Source organism: Pollicipes pollicipes, unplaced genomic scaffold (assembly GCF_011947565.3).
Source record: "Pollicipes pollicipes isolate AB1234 unplaced genomic scaffold, Ppol_2.1 Scaffold_6578;HRSCAF=7798_pilon_pilon_pilon, whole genome shotgun sequence".
Taxonomy (NCBI): Eukaryota; Metazoa; Arthropoda; class Thecostraca; order Pollicipedomorpha; family Pollicipedidae; genus Pollicipes; species Pollicipes pollicipes.
Window position 1 is genome coordinate 169,277 of NW_023596901.1, and position 17,307 is coordinate 186,583.

Here is a 17,307-nt window from a genome sequence, read left to right on the forward strand (position 1 = left end):
GATGACCTCAGTAACAGCTCACCGACCGACTGGCTGAGAGGCTGCAGACAGCAGGCGGGAGCGCTCAGGACTGACGGGAGCCCTCAGGAGTGGCGGGAGCCCTCAGGAGTGGCGGGAGCCCTCAGGACTGACGGGAGCCCTCAGGACTGACGGGAGCCCTCAGGACTAACGGGAGCCCTCGGGACTGACGGGAGCCCTCAGGACTGACGGGAGCCCTCAGGACTGACGGGAGCCCTCGGGACTGACGGGAGCCCTCGGGACTGACGGGAGCCCTCGGGACTGACGGGAGCGTTCGGGACTGACGGGAGCGTTCGGGACTGACGGGAGCCCTCAGGACTGACGGGAGCCCTCAGGACTGACGAGAGCCCTCAGGACTGACGGGAGCCCTCAGGGCTGACGGGAGCCCTCAGGACTGACGGGAGCCCTCGGGACTGACGGGAGCCCTCAGGACTAACGGGAGCCCTCGGGACTGACGGGAGCCCTCAGGACTGACGGGAGCCCTCGGGACTGACGGGGGCGTTCGGGACTGACGGGAGCGTTCGGGACTGACGGGAGCCCTCAGGACTGACGGGAGCCCTCAGGACTGACGAGAGCCCTCAGGACTGACGGGAGCCCTCAGGGCTGACGGGAGCCCTCAGGACTGACGGGAGCCCTCGGGACTGACGGGAGCCCTCAGGACTGACGGGAGCCCTCGGGACTGACGGGAGCCCTCAGGACTGACGGGAGCCCTCGGGACTGACGGGAGCCCTCGGGACTGACGGGAGCCCTCGGGACTGACGGGAGCCCTCAGGACTGACGGGAGCCCTGAGGGCTGACGGAAGCCCTCAGGAGTGGCTGAGGTCCTCAGGAATAGCGAGGACATCCGGTAACATTCAGACAGCGCGCGACCAATGCAAATGAGGGGAAAGTCGGACTGGCCGCTGTTCGTTCACGCTTGACACGCACCCCACGGACACGTCGACCCCTGGCTCCGTCCGCAGCGTGGTGTTGAGTTTCGTTTGTCAGTTGGACTACGGCTCGCGTTGGCCATTGGCAACATGTGAAGTTGGCCGGAGCAAATGGCGCTGCGATTTTACTTCAATGGCCCCTGGAGCGGCTGTCATTTCGCGGCAAGAAAACCGTTTGCTGCAATCTTCTGTGCCACTCATGCGACGGCTTTTTGGCTCGCACCACGACTTGCTTGCAACTTGAGCTGCCTGAAAAGTAATAACCCACGTCGTGAGAACACCGTCACTCGGCTGTGCATGGTCGTCGCCCGGCCGGCCGCGCGCGCATTGGACCGGCGCGTGCTCGACGATCCGTCGCGTCAGTGCGATACATTTCCGGCGCTCGGGCGCGATTCGTCTCGCCACCTGGCGCTGGCGGCCTGCCGGCGCTGCTCGCGCGCCCCGCCGCGCCGATCACACCTGGGCCGCGTCCGAGCGGTTCCCAGCGCACCCCGTCCGGAAGTCTGCCGCCCGCCGCCTCGGCTCGGCCCCTGGCTGATCCGTGAAAACGGCGCGCCGGGGCGAGAGCGAGGCGCCACGGGAGCCGGCACGTCCTGTGATGACCGCTCCCAGCCTCCTCTGGCGGCGAGCTGGCTTTCCCCGGGCGGCTGGCCGACGCCGGGCCGGCCAGCCGCGGCTTTTTCACGGCGCTCGTCCAGCCAGCGGCTGTTGGAAAGCACGCCGGATTTGGGTCAGCTAGCGTTTGCAGAGGAGTGCCCTCCGCGGGGGAGTGCTCCTCCTGTCAGGCGCCGGTGGCAAGCACGGTCGGGTGGGACGTAAGTCGTGCTTCCCCTGCCGGGCGGTGGTGAAGCCAGCTGCCGCATGACTTGCGGCTACTCCCTGCCGAGAGGTGTGGCTAGGTGGTAGGGTGAATCCAGCCGCCTCATGGATCGCGACTCCTCCCCGGCGACGAGACGGCGCGGGGAGGTACAACAATATCAAGTTGGCTGTACAACGCCCTGGTTCACCACCGCATATCGGCGTGCGGAAGCCGATGACTGCACGGGCATTCTTTCCCACGCACAGGCGGAAGTGTGACATTGAGAACGGAGCCCACCGGTCGCGCTGGACGGCTCATTGTTCGTGACGGCTGACTGCGACGCGGTGGGCGCCTTGGTTCTCACTAGAAAAACGCTATGTTATGCCACTCACTCGGTCTGCGATGAGTCGGCCGTGGGGCTCTGTGACGTGTATCACAATGCAAGCGCGCCCGGAATAGTGAATTACAAGACTATGGCGAATGTATGCAAATTACGAAGCCGTGCGGTGCCTTTGAATCTATGTTGTTTGCATGTATGATAGCAGGGAATGAGAACGCTGATGGCATTTGCATGCATCTATATAAATGGGGGAAAGGCAACAAGTCATCAACAGCGTTGTCCGGAACAAGTGGTCTAGTTTTGCAGGTGCTCAGCTATTTTAGCTCACCAGAGATAACTATGCGTTGAATATCACCTGAAAGCGTAAACACGCGTCGTCATTGAAAAGGCTTGTTTTTGTAGTCAAATCATAATACAGCAGCCTCCGTAAGGAATGATACTTGGATAATAGCATCACTGTTCCTTGTCGTCTAAGCAAAAATCGCGGTGAGCCAACCAAACAAGACAAATAAGAGGAAGCCGTTATATTACAGACTGTTACGTTGTTCTAACCGTGGTGCTGGCACCGTGCCAACACCTGCCTGGTTCAGAAAACCCAGCGTTTGACCGGTACGGTATGACTCTATCGGTGCTGCTACTGGCTCGCAATGTATTCACTGAACGAAAGTAAAAAAAGGACGAAGGGTCAAAACGTGACTCTTTCAGTGTGACTCTGACCATTCGTAGTGATGAATAGGATGAACCTTCTTGGTCCATCTGTGACCTGCACCTTAGTGGCAGTCAGGCTAAAAGTCCCCGTAAATATGTGTTCCATGCCAGTTCTGCAGCACTGGTTGGTGGTCATTTGATGCACTTTCATTACGTGCACCGCTGAGCAGCGCACCTTGACTACCGACTTTATACCGAATCCGTCACTGCCCCGGAGACTGCTACGCTGGCCCTGCTGGATGTCGCCAACACCACGCATGGCCGATGGTCCGCTGACCTACCAGTGGTGTGCGCGCCCGGTGCTGCGCCTGGGGTATGTGCACCCATTGCTGCACCCGGAGTGTGCGTACCCAGTGCTGCACCCAGGGTGTTCGCACCCAGTGCTACTCCCAGTGTCTGCTTCAGTGCTGCACCCGGTGTCCGGACCCGGTGCTGCACTCGGTACCTGCACCCATTGCTGCACCCGGGATGTCCGCACCCAGTGCTACACCGGGTGTCTGCACTCATCGTCGGTAGCCGCCGTCTTTAGCCGGCGCCTGCTGTTGCAGAGGGTGAGGAGGAGGCGGAGTGGTTGCGCCGGGCCGGCTTCGACTCGCTTCTTGCGGCGCTCGAGCCCACCTCGGAGTCAGGCGACACCGAGTGGGAGGGGTTCGTCACCCTCTCCCACAGACAGGTCAGTGGTGCTGGAGCGGGACGACACGCGCCAGATGCACGAGAGAAGCCGATGTGTGTGGTGTCATCGGTGATATGGGAATAAGCTTTATGGTATTCAGTGCCGATGGGTGCGACGGCACCAGTGATACAGGAGTAGACTTCATGGTATACAGTACCGATGGGTGCGACGCTACCAGTGATACAGAAGTAGACTTCATGGTATACAGTACCGATGGGTGCGACGCCACCAGTGATACAGGACTAGACTTCGTGATATACAGTGCCGATGGGTGCGACGCTACCAGTGATACAGGAGTAGACTTCGTGGTATACAGTGTTTTAATGGTGGTTATAAATGTCCTGGCAGTGGCTAGCTAAACGGCATCTTCAGCCGTGGTCGGCGCAGCGGGTCCACATTGGTCAGGTAATGAGCACGAAGTCTCAAGCCGGGGTGCTTTGTCATCGCAGCTGCCGCTGCTGAGGGCTGGGCGGCTTGGGGGGCGTCTACGGGGGGGGGGGGGGGTCGTCCCGAGTAGTGTCTTTTGCGCCTCGACCTATCTCACTTCGTGCCTTTGCCGTTTCCTGCTTTTCGGCGCCTCCAATACCAGCTTACCTTCTGGTTTGACTGACCACTCCTGCTCTCCCACATACCTTCCGCCTACCTGCTCCTCCAGTGCAGGTCTCCGTTCACCTGATTCACCTCCGTTCTGCCGCACTCCCGTGCCTCTGCCGTGCCTCACCTGATTCACCTCCGTCCTCTGCCTCTCCCATCCGTCCGCGCGGTCCCCCTGCATGGCTCGCTGCCACAGTGATGCTATTTGCCGCTGTTCCGCAACGGGCTGTCACGCCATTGAACGTGCTGTCACGTTCAATGGCGTCACCAAGGGCGCACAAACTACCCGAGTCGAGTGAGTAAATGCCAACTTTCATTCAACTTGCGACTGGGTTGTTACCTAGCCCATCCCCCCTCCCCCATTTCCGCATTCTTAACCAGCGCTACACGGTATGAACAGTCGCGCTCCGCGGCGAGCGTCGCCTCCGCACCGTATGCGCCGTCACACCTCCCTCGCTGTGCGCTGGCAGGCGGCCGTGGTGCGACGGCGGCTGCACGTGCTGCGCAACACCCTGCAGAAACGGCGCGGCGGCAAGGAGCGCAGCCGGCGGCCGGATATGCGCCGCCTGTTCCCGGCCGGCGCCGACAGCACGGGCTCGCGCAGCCGCTCGGCCACGCCCGACAGCCTGGACTCGCTCTCGCCGCCGCTGACGCCGCCCGAGGAGGCCGGCCGCCGTCAGGCCGGCTCGCCGCACAGCCAGGGCTACCACAGCAGCTCGCGCGGCTCGCTCGACCGCCTCGAGCCAGCCGACGACGAGCGGCGGTGAGCGGCGCCCGGCGGGCCGCGCCGATCTGGGGGAGGCTCTGCTGCCGACAGCGGCCGAGCGCTGCAGTGCTGTGCTCTGCCACTGTGATGGACGCGATGTTTACTGATCGCATCACGTTCCTCTGAGCCCGCATTACTTAATCTTACCCTGAACCAGTTGGGCTAAATGCACATCATTGCAGGTCATGCTCAAGCCAGGATACACTATCAATGCATCATTAGTACCTCTTTTAAACAGCGGCGGTGGCTTAAGCCTAGGGTTCATGATTTATATCACCGGTAGCACTTAACAATGATCTTATGTGGGTACATGGGAAGAAATGGCGTAACGTTTGCCCCACATCTCCACCTTAGTTCCGTCTCCACTGTCGTGAGCCCTCATCGTCTGGTTCCGCCGCAGGGCCTCCGAGTACCGTCACGTCCTCCGGATCCCTGTGGACCCGGGGCCACTGGACCGGAGGGAACAGGAGGCGACGGCATCACGTGACCGGCGGGAGCTGGAAGCTGTGACGTTACGCGACCGGCGCGAGCAGAAGGCGGTAACATCTCGGGACCGGCGGGAGTCGGAGCCTCTGGCGTCACGTGATCGGCGCGAGCGGAAGGCCGCGACGTCACGTGAGCGACTGGAGCTGGAGGCAGCGACGTCATGTGACCGGAGGGAGCAGGAGGCGCCAACGTCACGTGACCGGCGGGAGGAGCCGGGGCCTGGCCGGCGGCGTCGATCACGTGACGTGACGGACCGCGGCCGGCGGCCGCTCGGCTTGTTCGAGAGCAGCGGGTACTACGAGCTCGACCACCGGCCGCTCTCACCACCCGACCCATCCGGTGAGAGGCGCGCCAACTCACCCTCTCACCACGCTCTCGGCCTGTGTCCCGCGGAGGCGAGCCGTCGATGAAAACGCGTCGAGACCCGCCGCGTCCGATGGTCGGTGTGATAAAAAGGCGGCGTGACGTCTCGCATGGGTGATGCGTGAGATGCTCGGGTGAAAAGGCGCTTTTCTCTGCGCTCGGCTCGTGCCGTCCACGTTCCCGCCGGCTGCTAGCGGTGGTCGGGTGCGGCCGCAGGTCCTGGCGGGTTTGGGACGCGCGTGTGGCACCCTGGAGCGTCTGGGACCGTAGCGAGCCAGCCCGGCGCCGTGCGTACGGGCCGGTGGCGACGCGCCGCCTGGCACGACTTCAGCGTGCAGTGTTCGTCTTCTGCCGGGCCTTTTCCGCCGCGTCGTAATGCGCTGCTCTTGCCCATTTCGAATACTTTCTGCTTGAATGCTTTAAATATTTCAGTTTACCCGAGTCACTACTGGCAGCCGCATTCTAAACTAGTGACGGTAAGACCCCACGCCGACAGCAGCCCAGCCCGACACTGACTGCCGCCCTCCATCGGCAGGGATCGAGACGGTGTCGTTCCAGCCAGTGGGGTCGGTTCGCCACCATAGGGAGCGCACCGGCGGGGCCCGTCGGAGGGGCGCCGGCGTGGGCACCTCTCCGCTGCGGGAGGAGGCGCCACCCGGCACTGGCGCCTCCTCGCCGGCCACCGAGGACGCGGAGGTGCGCCATCTGCTGGCGGGTTGGGGACTGCATTGTGCTGGCGTGGGGCCAGCCAGCGTGACGGAGGCGGGGCAGGGAGCGAGTCGGGCGCGATTGTGCAGGATTTCCAGCATGGACACCATGCACCTGCCGCGGTGTGTGGGAGGGTACCAGTCATGCCACCTGGCAAGCCGCAAGCAGATGGTCATGTGGTGAAAGCTGATGTAGCTTTAACCACTTCTAGGGCTTGGGGTCCGGGTGGAAGCTCCATAACGGTGCATGGGGTGCTCAATAGTCCACCTACGTCTTCAGACTCCCAATCAAAGAGCAGCGATCCCTGCATTGCATGTCGTCCGTCGTGATGGCGACGATGGTACTCAAAGACGCCTGATGCGCGTACGTTGTGTTATTTGGTGTCCGTGGGTGGGGTGGTCAGCAGCATCCACCCGGCCTCTCTATAATGTTCACGCGTCACCAAACATGTTCCCTTCGTCCATATGGACCCTTGTCGCCTTGCTCCGTCATCCCCGGTGCGGCCCCGTGCTCCGCAAGTAGCGCACTGCTCCCCGCGTGGCCCCGTGCGCCCAGAGTGGCCCACCACTCCCCGAGTGGCCCCGTGCTCCCCGAGCGACCCACTGCTCCCCGCGTGGCCCCGTGCGCCCAGAGTGGCCCACCACTCCCCGAGTGGCCCACTGCTCCCCGAGTGACCCACTGCTCCCCGCGTGGTCCCGTGCGCCCCGAGTGGCCCACTACTCCCCGAGTGGCCCACTGCTCCCCGAGTGACACACTGCTCCCCGAGTGACCCACTGCTCCCCGCGTGGTCCCGTGCGCCCCGAGTGGCCCACTACTCCCCGAGTGGCCCCGTGCTCCCCGAGTGACCCACTGCTCCCCGCGTGGTCCCGTGCGCCCCGAGTGGCCCACTACTCCCCGAGTGGCCCTGTGCTCCCCGCGTGGCCCCGCTCTCCCGCGTGGATCACTGAACCCGCGTGGCTCCGTGCTCCCCGCGTGACCCGGCCCCCGCGGTCCCAGGTGTCAGACGAGGCGCGGCTGGGCCGCACGCGTCTCGGCGACCTCTCGGAGACGGACGTGCAGCGCGTGCAGAAGCTGGCACTGCTCGAGCTGACCGGCTTGTTCGATGAGCACGGCCTCAGCTACAGTCGACGGAAGGCGCGTCGGCGCCGGCTGGGCGCGCGCTCTAGCGGCGACGGCGCCGTGGTCGGTGCGTCGTTGGCTTCGCTGCTGAAGCGCGACAGGCAGCGGCTTGCACACGCACGTCCCGTGCCACTCGCCTTCGAGAAGGTGCTGGCGCACCTGGAGCGGCACGCCGTACGCGAGGAGGGCCTGCTGCGCGTGCCTGGGCACCGCCAGAAGACGGAGCTGCTGCGCCAGCTGGTTGACGAGTGCTTTTACAGCCAGCCGGGCGCCGTGGACGCGGCGCTGCAGCGCAGCAGTGCCAACGACGTAGCGGCGCTGCTGAAGCAGATGCTGCGCCAGCTGCCGGCGCCGCTGCTGACCGACGAGAGCATGGAAGCGTTCCATCGGTCGGACGCGCTGCCGGCGGAAGAGCAGCGCCAAGCGCTGGCGCTGCTCTGCCTGTGCCTGCCGGCGGCCAACCGGGCGCTGCTGCGTCGCCTGCTCGCCTTCCTCGCCACAATCGCCGCGCACGAGCCGAGTAACAAGATGTCGCTCGAGAACGTGGCTATGATCATGGCGCCGAACCTCATCCCGCCCGGTCGGCGCCGGCAGCGCGACATCTCGGAGGAGGTGAGGTGACCGCACTGCACCGGCGGTGCGCAGGGTGTGTGTCTCGAGAGGGCGGTTGTCGGAACGTCTGCTATGTCTTGAGCAGACGGTCGGAGCGGTTGAATCAGTCAGTCAAGCCGGCTGATTCAACAGTCCCGATAATGGTATCAATCCGACCCATGATTTATATGTCACTTAGCATTGCATCGGGATGGTAAACCACGCTAACCGACTCGTGCAAATGTTGGCTACATCCTGATCTACATCGAGACTTTTCTAGCCATTCACGCCCCACTCGCGCGATTTTCCTCGATCTTAGCTTTCTGTCCGCACTTACTGACAGTTTTCCTTTCACTCATTTCCCTGTCTTTGTATTCCATGCCCACGCCTCCCAAACCCTTCCATTAATCGGCATTACCTCCCACGCGCACTCGCTGGTATCCCATTTTGTGCTTCATCCGCGTTGCTGATTCCTGTTGTGCCTTGGTCACGTCTCTTGCTCACCTGCCTTGCTCACCCACGGCACTCACCTGCCGCGCTTCACAGATCACGTTCGCGTCGGTGACCGCGCGTGTGGTTCGCCGCCTAGTGCTGCACCGTGAGCAGCTGTGGGTGGTGCCGCCGCAGTTCATCCGCCAAGTGCGGCACCAGCACGAGGAGGAGCTGTACGAGCGGGCGCGCCGCGAGTCCGGGGGAGCGGTGAGCAGGCGGGGGCCTGCCGCGCACCAGGCGGCCGGCAGACGAGGACGCCGCAGATTTCTCATTGGTTGCAGCCTAGCATGGTTTAGTAAAGACAGTTGCACAAATGGGGAATATAGAGGAGCGTTAGTGCAAAAAGCTGCGCTTAAGGAGCGTCTTGTGGTATTAAATGATACAATGGTGCTTTCAGTAAATTTGGACGTGGTCACGTAACATAGAAACCCACAGGCTTCAACTAAATATAAACATGTTCCCATGAGGTCACTGCTAAATTTCATCGTGCTTTTTGCTCACGACCCATCTTGGAGCAAAGATGTTGAGGCGGTGTTGCTGACCCAATCAGTCCGTGTTTTAGATGAAGAAGCTTTTGCGTCGGCGCGACACGGCCATCGTGCGCAAGATCGACAACGAGGTGGACTTCCAGGAGGGCGTGATCCGCGTGTCGGCCTCGCAGTTCGGGAGGAGCAGCTGGCCCGTCCGGCTGGCAGCGGACACCACCGCAGGAGACCTGGTCACCAGGTGAGGGCTAACACCGCCGTAGGGGACCTGGTCACCAGGTGAGGGCTGCCACTGCCACAGGGGGTCTTGTTACCAGGTGAGGACTGCCACCTGTGCAGGGGACCTGGTCACCAGGTGAGACTGACACCATGAGAGGGATCTGCGTGCAAAGCTGGCCGCCGCCTAGATCAAAACCGCCGGTTTCTCTAAATATATGTGGTGAAACGCTGTAAGCTTACACTGCGTTGAAGAGACTTGCTATGCCGTTTGCGTGAATTCATGTTGCCTTGCCATCATACGGCCAGCGTTATGAGTTCAGTGGCAGGTATTCGAGAGCGTCTAATGTGTCATTTCAAAGCGGTTCGGCCCACTTTCTGCGTCCCGCATTGATGCGTATGCTACGCTGAGCCTCCTCTTCAGGCAGCTCTACAGCGTCCTTCCCTCCTACCGGGGACGGATCTAACGCCTCCCGCTCCCGCGAGAGTGAGTCTGACGCCGGTGTGGCGCCAGTTGCCTGCAGGAGATGCTTCTGTCGGACTCAGCCGCTCGCGAGCGGCGCCGCCGCCGCCGGCAGTGCCCGGAGCCGACACCAGACGGCAGCACCGTCTGCGCGCTGACGGTCGCCGAGCTCGACTCCGCGCTGCACACGCATTTCCTGCACGAGCACGGCGGCAACATAGGTCAGTGTTGGCCAGACGGCGACGCGGGCCGTCGCGGATGGCAGCGGCTCGCGTTCCTGCTTTAGTATTCGTAATGCTAGTCTGGACACGATCGTTGATGCTGCTACGTTCGCATGGTTAGCGCGCGTGAATGTAGGTTATGGCGCCAGGATCAGCTAATGTGCTGTGGACAGCTTCTCCGTTACAGCGTCTGATGTCGTATCAAGTCCCACTTGGTATCGACGTGGGGATTACCAGCATTGCCAGTTCTATTCTCGGACGGTTGTGATGCTGTTATGGAGGAGCCTTGAGGATCTTTTCGGGCAGAGTCGATACCATGCGTGGTCAGTGTCGTTCCTTTTCCTGGACGATGTTGACACCGTCCCGATGCCGTGTCGATGACGTTTGTGGTCAGTGTCGGTGATGCACCCTTCCCTGGCTGTCTCTCGCCCGCACTGCCACTGACCGCCCTCTCGGCATGCACAGGGGAGCGTCGGCTGGAACATGGCGCCGTTCTCCTCGACTGCTACCAGGAGAACCCGAACGCTCGCTGGGTCCTGCACTGCTGCCACGGCCCCGTGGCCGCCTCCAGCGTGCAGATCGTGGCCACCTAGCGGCTGCGGCGGTAACAGCTACCAACAGCGCACAGATTGTTGCCACCTAGCGGGCCCCGCTACAATTACCTTCTTCGGCGTCCAGACCGTTTCCACCTGGCGAGACCTAAGTGAGAACGTGTCGGGTCTGACCACGCGTGGAAGACCTGGGCGAGGCCGGGGATTCTGCGCGGTCTGCTGACGTCACGGCCGTCGACATGTCCGGCCACCACCGCATCACGAGAGACACGGCCCTGAAACCTGAAGGCGTGCCCGGAGCCAACCCAACGCAGGGTGGCTGTGACCTGTCCGGGGCTGGGAGCCAACGGCTCGGGGTGCTTACAGTACGGCGCTGAAGTAGGCTGTGCAGTGTGCGCCGAACAAAATGAGAACAACGACGTTGCTGTCTGGTAACTTTCCGATTATGATGTTTTATTTCCGAATGTATTGACTGCCTCCTCCCATGTCATATCTTTTTCTGACGGTTGACAAGGTATCCACGCATTTGACGTGGCTTCTTGGCAGTGGAGGCTTGCCACGACAACACATGTCTGTTGGTGACCCTTGTGGTAGTATCTGTCCGTCATTCTTGACACGCGAATACCCTTCTTACTTACGGGGCCATAGTGTCACGCTCTGCGCTGTTCAAATCGTGACTAGGTCTTACAAAGGACAATGCCATTCTGAACATTCCACATTATTGAGGACGCGGGACGACGTAGCCGTGGATGGCGCGTCGTCAAGCCAGTATGTGGTGAGTATGCAATATCGCCTCCGCCAACCGATGTGATTGTGTATGATATGCGATATCTCGGATTGGTTCAGCCCATGCTTGTTGGAGTTGTGCAGTGTATCGTACTTGGCTAGTGTGAAGACGCTGTAGACAAGCTGTACCGAGGCCTGGAGGCGATCGTGATGACGTGCTTTGGCGACTAATGACCGTTGATGAGACGTCAGCTCGATGAGAGCCGCCGCCTTACGCTAGGCGTGCGGTGTATTGTGTGTTCATTAATCCAAGCGAAGCAGCGCAAATGCAAACAACCCCAGCGAGGGACGGTCTGCGCCGAATGGGCGTCTATGTATCCAATTGCGTGGTTCTAATATTCGTGCACGAGATGTGGCCTTTTTGGAGCGTTGCAATTAACTGGTGCACTGCTGCATGGCGGACATCATGTGTGTTCGACAAATATCGTAAATCGCTTAGAAAATATAAGTCGCTCGGCTTATCTCTCTGAAAATTTCTATACAGTCTCGATGAGACGAGTAAACATCTGCCTATCCTTGAACTGTGTGACTTCTTCAGCCCTTCTAGCATGGCTCCTTCTGCCTCAGCTCCGCCAGCCGCTCCAATGGCCCATTTAACCCGGTTTTTGAGCCCAATGGTTCATCCGCAGGCATGCAGTACAGACAGCATTGGACACCTTGGCCACTCAGCCAACATCGGGTGCTTGGTTGGCTGCTTCGACTTAACTATTAACGCGCGCTCGGGTGGGGTCAAATTGACCCCCCAAAGATTTTTCCAGAATGGTTTCCGAACGGCGTGGCGTAGCCGCGCCAAATTTTGGAAACTGTAGACAATTGAATAGCGGATCGTTTGACAATCAACATGTTCATGTATTTTGTAAGGTCGCTGACCTATGGCAGGTCAAAGTCAGGTCATGGTCGCAGCGAAGGCAATTTCTAGGAAATCGTTCAATCTGATACAATAACGGAGTTTTTGACGAAGTCATACATCTCTGAGATGCTTTCTTCGGCACCAAAAATATTGAATGAGCAGATGACGTTGACCTAAGGTCAGGTATGAAGATCAGACCAAGGTCAAAGCCAACCTGATTGATTACTCTAGGGCTTGCTGTATAAGATAGTTGCCGGCGCTCATTTCGAATTTATTGACAGTAGGAACCGCATTATACATCTTCCATTGACTTCTTAGAGGTCAGAACAGGTCATTGACCTAAGAAGACCCGAGTCGACATTGTGCTTTGGGAACATACTGCCTGGCATAATCTTTGTCGCTTATTCAAGTGCAAAACTCAGAATAGTCTTGTATCATTTTGGCCACCATGACCTTCAAAAGGTCAAACAAGGCAAATAACCTTAAACAGGCTTGTAGCCTTTTGCTTAGAAACAGTTGCTAGGTTCTGGAGGCACTTAGGTGACCAACCCGGAATTTGACCTTGTTCAGCCCTTGTGACCTGAAGGTCATGACCTAGGAAGCTCAAACTTCAACCTAACTGAGTTCACGTACAGGTCAAGACACCCTGTAAATTTGGTGTCTCTATCTTTCTTAGTTCCCGAGATCTCAGTTGGGGGTCAAATTGACCCTCCACCCCCCACCCCCACCCGAACGAAGGGTATCTAGCCGGCTACCTGGGCGCGTGTTAATTACACGACCTGACTGGCCTCCACTCGTTTCTGCTCGCATGGTATGGAAATTAAGCCGACCCCCCCCCCCCCCCGTCGTGACACCGTCGCGATGGTAAGAACTGGATGACGCATGCATGTGTCGAGAATGTTTGAAATTGCCAGTGTATTCCCCCACTACGTATTCAACTAACCTACCGATTGATATACTAAGAGCTGGTCCAGTGACCTCAAGAGATGTCACTGGACGAAATGTGTGGAAAAACGAAATCGGTGGACATTCACGTTCGCACGAGTACTCTGCATAACACACCGATATGTATCCGTTTTGGCTTGTGTATGCGTCCAACCACTACGAATGCGGGGAATGTGTTCGACCCTCGACCGATGGGCGCTGTATTCACTTTCACAGACAAGCGAGCCCCCCCCCCCCCCCCCTCCTTGCCGTCCCGGAACATTTTGATCGTGAAAGAAAAAAAAATATGCTGATAATAAACGACCTTCAATGTATACCACGAGGTACTGGTTTAATGACGTCAATGAGCAAACATTAATTACTTTGCAAAAACTCGACGTTCCAAGATCGCTCACGATCAGGAGTGAAACGTGGGACACATGAGCACAGCTCGAGTTGTCAAGTTTTGGCAGTATGGCCCATGCTTGCTCAATAGCGCCGTTTAACCACTACCACCTGGCATATCGGTTTAACACAAGGACTCTTAAATCCATAATGCCGAAAAGCCATCTCCACACCTATACCATTTATGACTTGTCACATTTTCCCCGGCCTGACCTAGGATGACCTTATCCATTGGCATTGCATGGAATCCGACATGAGCTCGACAGAGGTCTTCGTTCGTCGCTCATGGTATGTAAGGATTCAATCCTCCTCACGTGTCAAGATGATAGCCACCTGGGAGCTCGGCGATCCCTCGCGCACGCAAGTTTAAAACAATGCAACCTGTCAACTGTAGGGTCAAGCACCGATGAGGATGATGAACATGATGCTCTGGGCTTTGGGGCGCACTGACTACGATGGTCATATGGCGCCCATAAGCACCGAAACCCAAATATTTTGTACAAAGGTGGATGAGATTTATTATTATGAAGTCGTCTCTACGTATAACAGCATCCCATGCCTAAACACTTATACATAATAAACTTGAGACACACAGACGACGAAAAATATCGTCATAGCATTCAACACTCAGCAATGGGATCAGAGGTAACCGAACTGCAGGACTTCGAGTCTAGGCACGGGTCATCTTAGTCCCCAATAAAACAAGTGTCAACCAACACTAGCTGCTCTCGAACCGCTGATCAGATACAAAAGACGTCTCACAGGCGAGCAGTAACTGGGTCCATCAATATGGAAGACACCGCCGATCAAGGGGACGCATAAACCAAGACAACTCTGCGTACGCTCTCGTTCTCGCACCCATGCGGAGACATCACAATGCAGAACGGCCGGGCGGGCTCGCGCGATGCGCATGCCAATGGCGGCCAGGGCACAGAGCGACGATTTTCCCAACCTCTCGCTGGGAGTCGCACATATCACACACTTGCACCTCCCCCCTCCCCCCAACCTCCTCCGTTATGCACGTGCCGCACGCGGCGACTTCAGCAGACGTACATCCCGCAGCCGCAAGCACTCATTCCTCTCACGTACCGCCATCTTTCGCACGCCATCCGCACTTGAAGTAGCACTGATCACAGCAGGGGCGCCAGGTGCGGAGTATTCGGAGCCAGCGGTGCCTACACTAATTTCAGGACGATTTATCGCCCACGACGTGGTCCAAACGACCACAGCACTCACGGCGGTGTCTGGGAACGATCCCTGCGCTCTCCAAGGAGTCCGGGAACGACAGCTCTGCCCGCCAACGCGCTTCAACGCGGCAGTTTCTCTCGCGGGGGAGCGGCAGCACAATTACCGCGGGCGCGACAGCCGCCGCGGGACGTCTTCGTTTTGATTGGTTCGCACACACACTAGTGACGTCACACAGAGGCACTGGGATCATATGAGCGGAGCTGGCCGCTGGTAGATCTCGTTCGGATGAGAGTTTTGGTTCACACTCCGGTTTTGGTTGCGACATTGCTGAAAGAGACGCACACTGTCAGAGCGAGCAGCGTTGGGCAGTCGACACATATCCGCGGGCTGCAAGGTACATTACGCAACGCGCTCGTCTATGACGGCGTTCACAGACAAGGGAGATCCCTGAGGCGAGTGCGGGCCAGAGCCAACTCGCATAGGGGCAGTGGAAAATAACCACCTGCAGACAACTGATGCTGTTTATTGGCGACCAGAACACCATACCGGTGTACCACACTTACCGCTTGCTTTTTCTCCCAGCTCTTCATCGCGTTTTTGTACTTCTCAAACTGGGTACACCAATCTGAATACACCTTCTGGTAGTCCTGAAGAACGAACAGAGAAACATAAGCAACAAGATCACGTGTCATCGGATTTTATGCCGTCGTATAGCATTTTGATTTCAGGCGCCGCAACATCAAAAACGCTAGCTTCATACTTTACACTATACTTTATATATATACTTTACAGTATATATATATATATATATATATATATATATATATATATATACTATATACTATTCTATATAAGCTATAACTAAAATACTATATAAAGCTTATACTTAATACTTTAGCAATCCTAGCATTGTTATCTGCAAACAAAGCTGGCAAGTTGCCTTAACTACATGCAGGATATTCCGTGCGTCACAATCATCATCTCAGCTTAATATGATTAAAAAACACGATGGAATGAACGGTGAAAACATCCTAGTTCGTCCTTATCGCCACGGTGCTGGGAGGGCAGGGCACACAAAAATGCAAAGGGAATGGGGGCCATTGTGTGGTCCTGAGAACGCCTACACAACCACACAAGGGATGTACCTCACACCGGACGGCCAACCGGTGACCTCCTCGGCAGGACAGGGGAGGGGACGGGAGGCGTACCTTGGACTGGTCGGGCGCCACGCAGCGGTGCACGTCTACGGTGACGCTGTAGGCGCAAAGCAGGTCCGAGCCGAGCCGGGCCTCGTACTGGCCGGCGTCCGGCTCGGCCGCGTCCAGCACCACCAGACCGTTCTTCTGGGTCGGCACGTACTTGGCCGGGTCCGCCTCCAGCCTGCGCGCACCGGCCGGGGTCAGTGGCGTGGGCGGGGGGGGGGGGGGACGGCGCGCACCGGCCGGGGTCAGTGGCGTGGGGGGGGGGGACGGCCCAGCTGCCGCAGAAGGGGGAGGGGGGGGGCGTTGCATGTACGATGAGACGGACCAGTGACGGACAATGCTGGAAGATAGATGAGGCTCGTGAACTGGAACAGCGCTGCAGGCGCGAACAGGGAGGACAGCAGAGTTGATGTCGGGGTGCCTTGGGATAGTGCGCGAGTACGCGATATTAACATCGTGGAGGAAGACTAGGACCGGAGAGAGGCGGCGGGAGCGACAGGGATCGAACTCAGATCTTCACACCGTGCAAGCTTCCTAAAACCAGTTCTGACAATGTGCGAGACCTGGGCGCGCTGCCAGGGCTAAATCCGGGAAGCATTCGAAGATTCGCCATTGCAAAATAACTAGGCATGGCAAAAGGCAAACGTTGAACAAGGTTTCAGTCGCCGAGTAATAGTCCAACGGAGCCGCCGATAGTAGCGATATCGGGGTCACATGCTTAAACACGCTTGCATGCTGCTAACATCCTCCTTACATCAATGCCAGCTTGCGCAACACTCAAGCCACTGCCCGTACTCTGACCGACCAGCAAATGGCACGCAAATTTCCCAGTTCAGAAGCCTCTGCCGAAGAGCGGTCAGCCGTCTCACCTGTGGCGTCTGCGCTCCTTCTTGCGGAGGTACCAGCTGACCTGGCGTCGGCCCATCTCCTGCGGCAGCTTGACGTCGCAGCCTAGGTGGAGCGCCTGGCCCCACGTGGCCTTCAGCTCCCTGCGCAGCACCGAGCTGTCGCAGAGGCCCGGCTCCGAGCTGGCCACGTCCTGCAGCAGCCTGTCGGACACGACATCGTTCGCTGGTGACGTCACCGGCTCAGGTAGTGACGTGCGGCCGCCGGAGGATCCCGTGCGCAGCTGCAGCGGGCCGCCCGACGCACACACTTCTCGCGTCCGCGCGAATGCGTTACGAAACGCGCACGTGCGGGTGTTAAGTCGTGTTTTCTATATATATATATATATATATATATATATATATATATATATATATACAATGTACGGACAAGTTGGAGGCCATCAGATCGGTTACATATTGTTAACAGATGGATTTGATGGTGGATCAGTGGAGGCACCACACGCGGGAACGACGGAACGAGCGTGCCTGGTAAAGGAAGAGGATCTCGAGGGACACACCTACATAGGGCCTCGCGTCGTCAGA

General features: G+C 58.5%; 2 protein-coding genes across 2 annotated transcripts in view; one reads left to right on the forward strand and one right to left on the reverse strand.

The window, feature by feature from the left end:
• LOC119106995 (rho GTPase-activating protein 40) overlaps positions 1 to 11,769 on the forward strand; it is a 50,138-nt gene extending 38,369 nt beyond the window's left edge. The window contains exons 3-12 of the mRNA XM_037230340.1: positions 3,343 to 3,467; positions 4,532 to 4,584; positions 4,666 to 4,824; positions 5,228 to 5,652; positions 6,212 to 6,372; positions 7,381 to 8,115; positions 8,641 to 8,793; positions 9,149 to 9,312; positions 9,802 to 9,971; positions 10,437 to 11,769. Coding sequence (XP_037086235.1) covers positions 3,343 to 3,467; positions 4,532 to 4,584; positions 4,666 to 4,824; positions 5,228 to 5,652; positions 6,212 to 6,372; positions 7,381 to 8,115; positions 8,641 to 8,793; positions 9,149 to 9,312; positions 9,802 to 9,971; positions 10,437 to 10,564 — 2,273 coding nt within the window. The 3' untranslated portion in view covers positions 10,565 to 11,769. The remainder of the gene's footprint in view (positions 1 to 3,342; positions 3,468 to 4,531; positions 4,585 to 4,665; positions 4,825 to 5,227; positions 5,653 to 6,211; positions 6,373 to 7,380; positions 8,116 to 8,640; positions 8,794 to 9,148; positions 9,313 to 9,801; positions 9,972 to 10,436) is intronic.
• Positions 11,770 to 13,979: 2,210 nt separating this feature from the next.
• LOC119106996 (semaphorin-2A) overlaps positions 13,980 to 17,307 on the reverse strand; it is a gene marked incomplete at its 5' end in the record, with an annotated part of 123,151 nt that continues 119,823 nt past the window's right edge. The window contains 4 exon segments of the mRNA XM_037230341.1: positions 13,980 to 15,002; positions 15,239 to 15,322; positions 15,884 to 16,055; positions 16,747 to 16,926. Of these exon segments, the coding sequence (XP_037086236.1) occupies positions 14,922 to 15,002; positions 15,239 to 15,322; positions 15,884 to 16,055; positions 16,747 to 16,926 (517 nt within the window).